Source organism: Pristis pectinata, chromosome 1 (assembly GCF_009764475.1).
Source record: "Pristis pectinata isolate sPriPec2 chromosome 1, sPriPec2.1.pri, whole genome shotgun sequence".
NCBI classification, from domain to species: Eukaryota; Metazoa; Chordata; class Chondrichthyes; order Rhinopristiformes; family Pristidae; genus Pristis; species Pristis pectinata.
This window is the reverse complement of record NC_067405.1, coordinates 60454373-60466511: the sequence shown is the minus strand read 5'-3', so window position 1 is coordinate 60466511 and position 12139 is coordinate 60454373. Positions and strand designations below refer to the sequence as shown.

At 37.3% G+C, this 12139-nt stretch overlaps 1 protein-coding gene across 1 annotated transcript in view; it reads left to right on the top strand.

Annotated features, from left to right (window-relative positions):
• The window catches only part of lcmt2 (leucine carboxyl methyltransferase 2), a 29808-nt gene extending 17917 nt beyond the window's left edge, over positions 1-11891 (top strand). The window contains exons 8-14 of the mRNA XM_052021121.1: positions 1066-1153; positions 2459-2713; positions 5261-5485; positions 6415-6512; positions 8454-8641; positions 9155-9290; positions 10781-11891. Of these exons, the coding sequence (XP_051877081.1) occupies positions 1066-1153; positions 2459-2713; positions 5261-5485; positions 6415-6512; positions 8454-8641; positions 9155-9290; positions 10781-10939 (1149 nt within the window). The 3' untranslated portion in view covers positions 10940-11891. The remainder of the gene's footprint in view (positions 1-1065; positions 1154-2458; positions 2714-5260; positions 5486-6414; positions 6513-8453; positions 8642-9154; positions 9291-10780) is intronic.
• Positions 11892-12139: the final 248 nt, after the last annotated feature.

Genomic DNA, 12139 nt, shown 5'->3' with positions numbered 1-12139 from the left:
TGTGTCATTTAACTGTTTGAGAAGACTAGAACAGTGCTTTAACTTTCAATATACCATTCTAATCCATAATTTATGTGAAAAATATTTGAAAATAAAATGAGAAAAAGTGTAGATTGCATAAACCAGTTATGAAAGCAACATTACTTTCTGATTTTTAAAATGGTATTTCACCCAGAACATAGGATCAGCGGTAAGCTTATTCCACCATTCAGTGTGATAATAGCTGATCTGTGACTAAACTCAGATATTTGCTTTTTCCTTCCATCCCTTAATGTTTCACTTCATTCTTGAAAGGCCAGACTCCAACTTTTAGATCATGTCTTCTCGTCTTAGACTCCTCAGTTAGCAAAAGTAGTTTCTTTCCATCCAGTTACCTTTTAGTTTCCTCTATTATCTTTAAGACTTCAATCAGATCAACCCTTAATGTTCTAAATTCAAGGGAAATAGCCTAATTTATTTAACGTGCCCTTGTACTTTAACCTTTGGAGACTAGTTATCATTTTGATAAATCTATGCTGCATTCTTTCCAAGACCATAATATTTTTCCGAAAATGCATTGCCCATAATTGCTTCCAGTAGTCCAGCATGGTCTAGCCAGGATGTAGTATAGTTGTGGCAAATCTTCTACTATGTGCACTCTAATTCATTTTTAGCCTTTTTGTTTTTTTCCTGTACCTTTCTGTGACGCTTTAGTAATTTTTGTACTTGAATCCTTATGTCACTTTGGACTGAACAAGAGATACTTTATCAGATATCAAGAGAAATTAGATATAAAAGTAAAAATATGCTATCAATAAATACATGCTAAAATTCACTTTAAATAGGCCTAACTCGTCAATCATTAGTACTTATCGACATAAACCTGATAATTGATACAATTAATATGTACCAGCATGGATGTGATGGACATAATGGCCCCCTTCTATAAACATCTATGACTATTGTTACAGATTTATTCCACTGAATAACTATTAATAAAGTAGATACTTTAAAGATAGCTTAATTTAATTTGAGAAGTGTTTCTTTTCATTCTCATTGCCTCCCAAATATTTACTTTTAATAAAGGAATGGCATCTGAAGTGTTCTCACTATATGATTCTGTGTGCGTCAAAAGGAGACTTGATAAAGTATCTGCCATTTACTCCCCATCCAGGTAAGGTCGGCAAAATTTCATGAGGTAACAAATTAGAAAGGATGATAATTTGCATGTGTTCTTTGCTGCCTAGCCATATTAGCCACATGCAGCTGTCAAATCATAGAAAATCTGCCAAATCACCAAGAACAGTCGAAGGACGTCTTTCTTTGGCTGATGTATCGTAGTACATCAACCCTCAAAATAATGTTAAGTTTTAAATAAGAGCATTTCATCATCAACAACAGGATCCATACTTCATACAAAGTCATTGGGTCAGAGCTTGTTGCCAGTGGCAAGTCAGCCACACTCTCTGAGCAGGAGTGTAGCCCATTGTATCTAATCTGCCATTCAGTAAGATTGTGGCTGACCTGATTTTGGCCTCAGCTCTGCTTTTCTACCTGCCATAACCTTTGGCTCCCCTATGAACTAAAAATTTGTTTATCTCACCCTGGAGCATGTTCAGCGAGTGGGCCTCTGCTTCTCTATGGGGTGGAGGGTTCCAAAAATTCACAACCCTTTAAGAAAAGAAATTTCTCCTCATCTATGTCTTAAATGAGTGGCTCTCTTTTATGAAAAAACATTCTTTTTCCAGATCCATTTGCTAGCCCAAGCAGTCCTGACGGTAAATGTAGAGACCCTGTATGGCAGCATGGTCTTACATGCCATAATACCAAAGTAAGCTGGAACAACCTTCTCTTACAAAACAGCTGAAAAAAATATGATGACCAGATGCCATGCTCCAGGCTTTGCCAGCTGTCAAATATGTTAAGGGCTTTGAATGCTTCTGAATACCCCTGATATTGAGAAACATTTGATGAATGCAAAAGCTATTAAATTTCAATTAATCAATAAAGGTTAAGTTATTAAAACATATTAAAAATTAAATGACAAAAAAACATTAAAAATGTGACAGTAAACACATCATCAGCAGCACACTATAGGAACACAGTGGTCTAAGTTGTAAGAATGTAAAGACTGAAGGTGACGTGTTAATGGATCAGATGTTGATATTGGCAGGAATTGAACCTGACAAGTGAAGTACCTTCAGTAATAGCATGGCATCCTCTGCATCAGATTCCATGAAAAAAATCCACATCCGATGCAAAATTCAACAAAAGATCTAATTCTGCTGTGTTCATGTCTGAACAAACCTATGTTATTATGTTCACAGTATTGCATGTCTATGGGCATGGAATCAACTTTAAAATTGCTGAAAGATATAACTTGGTGAATGCCTGTTTGAGACCACAATGTGTTGCCATTTTTTTGAACATGCGTTAAACATTGTTTTTCAGTCTACATACACTTTTGTTTTCTTTGCAGATTTCTGCATCAACAAATTAGATATTCTTGATCCTCTGCAACTTTCTGTCTCCCTGTGTGAGACAGAAACACAGAGTTCTCATCTGAGGAGATTTGCCCATTGCTCTGCACTTGTTGCCCCATATGCAATTGTTACCACTGGAGGATTTGGCAACAGAATTGGTCAACATGGACGTCTTAGAGATATATCACTGTTGGCTAAAAGTGGACCAGTTTGGAAATCCTGCTCCTTTAGGGATGAGGATAGTTTATTGAGTAAGTTTAAAAACAGTAAAATTTGCTTCAAAATTAACTTATCTTTTGAATTATTGCTACCCATGTTGTACAATGAAAGCTTAAACTGCTGGAAGCAATAGTAATTTTTTCTCTCGCACGCTATGCACACTCTGCTTGATATTAGGGGTGTGTTACTTTATCAGAAAAACAGCAATAACCATGAAAAGCTAAAAGTTTGTTCGATGTTTCCCCTTTTCATTTGAAGATATTTGTTGGCTCAGCTTCACAGATGTCTGCAAAACTATGATAGCTTGTTCTTAATCTGCGAGCACAGGCAATGAATCCCAGAAGCTATTTAGCTTTTGGAACCATTAGAGCTGAGTTTTTTTTCAAGATCTAGCCTGATGCCTTGACGTTTGCCCACCTTGCTGAAGTTGTTGGATGGTGATCAAAAGAAGCAGTCACTACCTTTTTTCTGGACTGTATTCAGCCTTTTAGGATCCCAGCTATGAACGTGGTGTTGCAATGGAAATGGATCATTGAAAAAAACTCAATATACAGATGACCCCCATGTTATAGGGTTAGGTAGGGGTTTGCATTCCTACAAAATAGTGTGTATTGTGATTTTCTGTAATGCAAAGCCACATCATCTGCGTGTATGTCAAGAAGCACAAGTTGGAAAAAAATTTTGTTTATTTTTTTTCACATAAGTTCTGTAAGAACAAATTTAATTCTGTATCTCAACTTTTTGGGTGGTGATTCAGTTTCCGAAACCTGAACAGCTGTAATATGAGGGTTGCCTGTACTCTATAACTGTAATATAAGTGGTAAAGAACAGCTGTTTCTCAACATCATCATTTCACGTTTGTTGAATTAGCTTAGAAATGGAGCACCAATTGCAAATGCACGTGGAGTAATTGTAAGAGAAAGAGTCTAACCATTTACCCTTCACATTCAATGGCACTACCATCAGTAAGGCCCTCACCATCGCTATCCTGGGAGTTACGCTTAACCAGAAGCTCAACTGGACATAACAGCCACATAAATGCTGTGGCTATTAGACTAGGCTAGAGACTGGTATCTTTCAATAAGTGACTCGCCCCCGACACCCAGAGGTCTTTCTACCACCTACAAAGCAAAAACCAGGAGCATGGAGGAAAACTCTGCACTTGAATGCAGCACCAACAGCATCCAACAAGCTTGCCACCATCCAGGACAAAATAGCCTCCTTGATTGACTCCTCATCAACCATCCCTTGTGCACAATGGCTATAGTCTGTGCCATCTACAAAATGCTCTGCTATTACTTTCCCAGTCTACCCACTTATAGCTGCTCCCAAACCTGCAACCTTTACTGCCAAGAAGGCTAAGAGCAACATGAGCACTGGAAAACCCCCACCTGCAGGTTCTCCTCCAAGCCACACACTGTACTAACTTCGAAATATATTACTGGTCCTTCATCATTATTGGGGCTAAATCCTGGAATTCCCTGTCCAACAGCACTGTGGGAGTACCTTCATTAGAAGGACTGTGGTGGTTCAGAAGACAGCCCATCCCCACCTTCTCAAGGGCAATTAGGGATGGGCAAAATATGGTGGCCTTGGAAGTAATGCCCAGATCCTGAAAATGAATTTTAAAAGATTTATGGTGTGAATTGGTATAAGCATATTCTCATACAATGTAGATGTTTGTCATTGTATATACTATAATCTCTAATGTTCATGTATGAATATGTGTCCTTGTTCGTGTGTCTGACTTTCCTGTGGGTTAGTAAATTTATCCTTGTAATAACTGAGCTGTTACCAGGTTAAGCATCTGTTTAAGTCTCTGCTCCACTCATTTTGTTGATTTGAGTGATTTTGGTTCTCCAGTAAATGAAAATCATAAAGCTGCAAATGGTGGAAATCTGAAATAAAAACAGAAAATGCTGGAAAGACTCAGCAGGTCAGGCAACATCTGTGAAAAGGAAATTAGAGTAACTTGAAAAGTGAATTCTCTTTCTCTTTCCACAAGTACTGCCTGACTTGCTGAGTGTTTCCAGCATTTTCTGCTTTTAATTCTGGTTCTCCAGTTGGCTGTATCGATTCCAACTTGGTTTCTACTGATCTCTGCTGGAGGCACTCGTATGCGAATGTTGTTGGAGAGCTCACTTGGGCTTTGCTGCATTGCCCCCTGCTGTTAAAGAGCCCAGTGACTCTTTTAAAACAAATGATTGCTGTTTGTTTACTCATTGAACTTCACTGAACAAAGCAGTCCAAGCTATCAGCAAAGGAGGAGATGGAAAAGAAATCCAAAAAGGTCATTCTTCTTGCTCATCAGACAGTTCAATCCTTGTTGTTTTTCTGTATCCAGTACATAATAGCCTAAGTGTTTCTAATATATTCTTTCTTACTACTCTTAAAATCAAAATAATTAAAAGAAATCTGTTTAGAAACTAAATGCAAATTCGGTGAATTTTACTAAAATCTGTCAGTTTTTGGTTGCACATAGAGTTTTTTTTGCTTGATAGGTTAACTAAATATTCCTTTGAACTGCAACCTATTCTGTTTGTGCATTAAACTTGGAATTTTTTCTTGTTCATTTTCAGCTGAGCGAATGTTTCACAGCATGACCGCACTCTGTGACGGTCGTTGTATGATCATTGGCGGCCGCACTTCTCCACTGAAGCCAGTCACAAGTGTTCTTTGTTTAAGATGTGACACGGGCAGTGGTGGCATCTCCAATGTCAGCTTGTCATTAAAGGCGATTGAATGCAGTGGCACCATGCCGTCACCACGCTGGCGACACACAGCAACAGAATTGATTTACAGAGGTAAAAATAAAAGACAAGAACAAGTCATGTTAAATATAAGTGGCCATTAACTACATAACAACAAGACAAAAGGCTGAAGGGATTCAAATCATTCTGTTTATTTCTCCTCTGATTTTTAGCATTATAAATGCTCACTGACAAATGGGAAAACAAAAAGGGAAGGAAATCAGCTGCTTAGATTGAAGAAATCTAATTAAAATCCCTATTGATCATTTGTAACCTGGACAAATCTTAAGATATTGTCCTAGTGGATCAATGTTAACATTATTTAAAATTTGAACTGGCACTTAAAAGTGGAAAGTTAATTACACAGCTACGAAAGTAGACTCAATCAAACTCGCAGAAGGAATGTTGTGTCAAGAGAAGACCCTCAGATTTGTTTTTTGTAAAATGTTATTTTAAAAAAAAGTAAGATTTGAATTTGTATACTGTGTTGCACAAGCTTAGGGTATCACAAATCTCTTTACAGCCAATGAGATATTTTTTAAATTTTGTCATATAGGAAACATGACACCCAGTTTACACACTGCAAATTCCCACAAAAAAACAAATTGACCACATAATCCATTTTTTTGGAGGCTTGGTTTGAGAAATTAACATTAGCCAGAATACCAAGATTATTTCCCCTATTTTTGAAATAGTACCTTGTGATTTTTAATGTCTTTTTGAGAAAGGAGTCCAAAACTTCAAACATCAAGTCCTCTATTTGGCAACTCGCCACAAGTCACCTCTAATGGAGATTATTTAGTTTTGGAGTCAGTTGCAGTTAGGAATCAGTGTGACTGAGGGTCAGCATGATGGAGGGTCCACTGTCACCAAATGCCTCCAGATTCTATTTTTATTACTTGACAAGAAACTCGTAGAAAGTAATAGATCTAAAGAATATTTTTCATCTCTCTAATTGAAGGTCAATGCATTTATTTTTAAAGATCAGAAGTATCTGTTCATTTATGGTGGTCGCTCTTCCAAAGAGTTGGTACTAGGTGACTGGCATTTCCTCAATCTGCAAGATTACAGCTGGACAGATGTAAGTTTAGAAGTCAAAACGGGAAATGCTGCAAATGTTCAACATTACAGTGAGTTTATATGAAGAGAACAGGATAATGAATATTTCAGGAGTAGCTTTTCATGAAATCGAGGAAAGTGGCATGAAAAGCATTTTGAAAAAACTTGAATCATCTCCATTCTATTTAAACACTTTTACGATACCATTACTTCAAAGTGTACGTTGCTTGCCTTACCTTCATCTTTTTCATCTTTCCTTATAAACCATTTAGTCATTTTCACCAATACTGATAAAAATCCTACACCAGAACGTTCTGATGTTTTTTTTTGTTTGAGATATTGAGCATTTGCCATTCTATTGATTTTTATTCATCATGGAATCATAGAATGGTACAGCATGGAAACAGGCCATTTGGCCCAACTTGTCCATGCTAACAAGTGGGCATCTTTCCATATTAATCCCATCACCCAGTACTTGGTCCAAAGCCTTCTATGCCTAGGTGATTCAAGTGCTCATCTACACACTTCTTAAATGCTGTCAGTGACCCAGCTTCAACCATTCTCTCAGGCAGTGCATTCCAGGTATTTGCTACTCTCTGGATGAAGAAGGTCCCCTCCTATCCTCTCTAAGTCTCTTCCCCCTTACCCTAAATCCATGTCCTTTAGTTTTATTTACCTCTGATATGGGGAAAGGTTTCCTACCGTCTACCCTATCTCCACCCCTCGTAATTTTATGTACCTCTATCATGTCCCTTCTTATCCTCCTCCACTCCAGGGAGCTTCTCCAGTCTCTCATCATAACTGAACTGCTCCATCCCAGGCAACATCCTGGTGAATCTCTCCTGTACTCTCTCCAGCACGATTGCATGCTTCCTGTAGCATGGTGACCACACTCCAGCTGATGTGTGATCAAAGTTTTATAAAGTTGTAGCATAACCTCCCTTCTTCTGTATTCAATGCCCCGACAAATGAAGGCCAGTACCCCATATGACTTCCTAACCACGTTATCTACCTTTGTTGCCAACTTCAAGAATTCTAATCTGAAAAGAAATAGTAAATGTTTCTAAAAATGGATTTGTTTTAAGCAAGTTAAAGGCATCCATAAGCTGATATAATCTCACATGACCAAGGCAGGAGAGACTTGTAAAATCATGTTACCTCCTTTGCATTCGCATAAGAGACTAGACAGACTCTTGAGTGAAGGAAGTTATGAAATAAACATAAATGGAAGATAGACAGGCTGGAAGTCAACTTAAACTGGAATTGCATGGAGCTTGCACAATATCCTTCTGACCACTTGGATTTCCTCTGGGTGTTCCAGTTTCTTCCCACATCCCAAATACGTACAGGTCTGTCAGTTAATTGGCCGGTGTAAATTTCCTCTAGTGTGTAGGTGAATGGTAGGATGTGGGGGGAGTTGAAGAGAATGTGGGGAGAATAAAAACATGTGTTTAATGTTGCATTAGTGTAAATGGGTGGTTGATGGTTGGTGATGAAACTGGAACACCCAGAGGAAACCCAAGTGGTCCTCTTCCCATGCTGTATCTATTATTTTTCAACAAGACAGTCGGTTACAATAGAATTTACGCAAGATTACTCATGAGGTGGCTAATTAATTAATTAGGTATCTGACAATATATTGGGGAATCAGGAAGAGGAAAAGTTGATTGGTAAATTGTTGATATAACATTGATCTTTAAAAGGCAACACCGGGATAACCCAGGATAGTGTAGGCTAGAAAGTCTAATTCCTTTTGCGGATTAAATTTAATAAAGTGACCTTAAAAAGAGGGTAATGAAAGACCTGAACTCAGTATATGCTAAATATTTCACAAGTGACATCTATTAGAATGTAAGAATTCATTGGAAAAAAAAGTTACAGTTTGAAATCAGTTAATGTTCAAAATCTTAACAGCAGATCTTAACAGCCTGCTAACCTATTACACATTGCACGTGCTTTGCAGATTCCAGTGGATGGTCCTCCTCCAGAAAGCCGTCATTCCCACTGTGCTTGTGTATGGAAGGGTGGTGTTCTGATTACTGGAGGATTGGGAACAGCACAAGTTCCTTTGGGATCTATTTTCCATCTTAGACCAACTTTGTCTGGTTTTGTTTGGGAAAGGATAGAAATGATTTCTTCTGTCATTCCACGGTAATAATATGAATCCTTTTAATAGCAAAAAATAAAATTGCTGTTCTTTCTCTGTCCCTCTCTCTCTCCCCCCTCCCCCCCCCCCCCCCCCCACCTTTGAATAGGAAATTTGGACACTGTTAACTCCCTGGGTTTGTTATCACCCTATCAGCCACTTTTGTCGAGAACAGATACTATTTGCCTAGAAGTGGCTGCTGGCCTTTGGAATCTTGTACAACCTGCAACTACCCACCAGAGCTGATGGACCAGTATGGAGGAGTTTAGGCAAGGAGGTCCTATTCGCCCAGAAAGGAAAGCTGGAAATTCATTTTTTCATTTTGATGTTATTATTTAGAGAGAAGTTCAAGCATGAGTTAAAATTTCACTTGGGTTAGGGTTGCAACATTATTGGACCTTAACCTGCTTGTTTCAAGAAGGACTTTCCAGCATTGATGGGGCAGCAGGAATAAGGGTGGTTGATGATGGGTGAGGTTAAAATAACCTTCAAGTTGTTTGTTGGAATTTATTTTTCAGGTACTCGCACACAGCACATATTCTTGATGATAGACTTATTTTACTAGGAGGAGTGTCAATCCACACTGATTCAATCCCTGAAGTAACTCTTATTGACTTAAAAACAGGACGGAGTTTTGACTACTACATTGGCACGGCAAGTAATCAGTGTTAGAGCAATATATCCAATAAGAACAAAAAATCTGTTGCATTTGGCTCAAGAATTTTGCACTCTGGCATATTTGCTTATTTTAGTCCTTTTGGTAATAATCAAAGGTACAACTTGAGGCATGCAAATGTCCAAATTGTTTCAAAGAAGCTCAATGCCTAAAATATTGTCACATGTCAATGATATGACATAACCATATACCCATATTTCTCTAGCTTATTTTGAAAAGGTGGGTTTGGATGTGAATAGCTTATATTTTGCTGATTTATTTTCATTAACTTTAGTGGCTGGAGGAGAATGTGTCTGACTTTTATTCCCTCCTATAGTTGTCACAAATTTACACTGTAGGCTTTTTAAGTTTTTTTTTCTGCAGGTAAACTTATTCCTGAGTAGCTCAAATATAGGAAGTAGAGAGGACAGAGATTCTTTTCCCAAGATTAGTAATGAACTGTAATGGCAAATTACACTTGGAACACTTTGTGTTGCCAATGGCATTTATTTTTTATTGGTGACAAGTATTAGTGAAGCTAAAGAAGAATGTGGCTATATAATTCAGAATAACTTACTAGTTGGAAAGAAAGCAAGAATTCTGTATTCAGGCTCTGTCTCTGCAAGACCTTGATATTGTTCTAGAAGCCCATTCGAAGTACAGATCAACTGGTTATTTTATCATAAGTACAAATTCTGATCAACTTGCATTTCACAATGATTTTGAAGAATAGGAACAGAGAAAATATCAGCACTTTGACTGAGTATTAAATGCTACTTCACCTTCCCTGGTATTGCTCATGGTAACTTGGAGGATACACTGTTTTGTCATTCTCATGAATGCTCGAACAGCCCTCTGTTATCAGAAGTCATTGAACATGACAGATAAGAGATCAAAAAAATAAAAACCTCTAAAATTATTGAGATTAAAATATGACAGTTTGTTTGTTACTATTAACAAGATGAAATATTTCTATAATATTATTCCGAGTGCTTTAAAATCGAAGTATTAGTTTATCACTTTGCAGATTGGAAACCCCAAGGGAAATGAAGAATGAAGCACTGAAGTGGAGAAGTGGATTAGAGAGTGAGGAAATTGAGGAAGAGTAAGGGGTTAAAGATAAGGTGCAGAACACAAGAGCCAAAGTGTTCAACCTCTCAAGGTTCAACCACTCAAGCAGAAAAGGCTTGTTTGTCATGAAAGTTTCAGAATTGTCTAAAAAGGCATGTGTCTTGGCAGGGGTCCAGAGTGCTCAAATAATTAATTCTTAATTAAATGAATATTGAGTGAATAAATAAGAGGCAACTCTTGCCACTGAAACTTGTAATCAGAATGACAACCAAATGTTGACCTTGAATTTTCCACTATAAATGTTTATGTGACATTGCTCAATGCACAAAAAGGATAACATGGATAGTAATTTGCATCATATGCCAGACTATTATATAGCATTGATCTTCAGATGTACTAATTATTTCCTCCATTGCAGAATCCTGTGAAGTGGCCGCTAATGTTGCACAATCACAGTAGTGTACTATTAGCAAAGGAGTGCCAAGTGCTGGTCATAGGAGGAGGAGGGAACTGCTTCTCATTTGGAACACACCTGAATCACCAACCAATCCTGCTGCAGCTACCTGAGTTCAGCTGAGCGAACAAGATAAAACCCAAAAGGTACAACCAGAATATAGCTTGTAACTTCTTTTTGTGAAATATTACTTCTCTTGGAGGCCTAAAGCTAACAGATGGATCTGTTGAATTTGGTGAAAGTGACAAATGAAATACTGTGAACTTAATTATCAGTGACCCTGGCAACATCTTCAGACATCGCCAGATTTATGTATATTTCTTCATTTTTGTCATTGGTTTTATATTTCATCAGATGGAATCGAATCAAATTTCGATGCATGTTATTTTTCAATTTAGCACTGTGGAAATACAATTTGAAGTTGCACTGAGCACTGGAAAGTTAATATTTTTCATAATTTCAAAATTACCACTGGGGAGTTGTGCTCTGAAGATTCACCCTATCCTCACTAAATATAATGAAGGAATGTCAACCTGTAATCATTTAAGTAATTAGTCTTTTAACTGTGTCTACATTTGTGGTAATTTACTATATTTGAATTACTTTCTAAATAAACATTGTGCATCCTTAAGTGATGGCCTTAAATTTTGGTCACTGGCAAAGGTGTAATATATGAATGGTTTGAGCCAGTGAATATGAGTTGAAAGGTGAGCTGTGGTGCTCTCAAGCCAAATGCCTATAACTTTAAAAAAAAACCACTCATGAACACAAATTTGTGAAAATTATGCCTCTTGAAATATATACTTTCTTATCTTTGGAACAATAATGTTGTACTCTAACACAGTAAATGTTACCTATGACAGTAGGTTCCTAATTGATGTTAAGAATGTGACCAATTTGAAGATATGCAAGTGCAAATATAATTCAGAGAATCTCATATGATGTTTAGCTGCTGTCAATATGTCAGATAATTATTTTTTGAATTTTTATGACGTCTTATCATGAATTACATGTTTGCTAATGACTTGTGACATATTCTGAACAAAACCATGCATTAAAATTTGCATCATTTTTGAAACAGTTGCAGTAAATTATTAGATTTATAGAGGAAACCACTTCTGTACACAGTCGAGGGAGCTGACTTGAAAAGAGCTCCATAATGGAGAATATCTTGCACTTTCTCACATTGTTGATCCTGTTTAGTGAAATTTCATTGGCGTGTTGAAGCAATACAATTTCTCCTATGTAAGTGAATGTATTTTCTTCAGAGGACCAGACCAATCAGGGTTACCACCATGATGGACAATAATTTAATATTCCTGA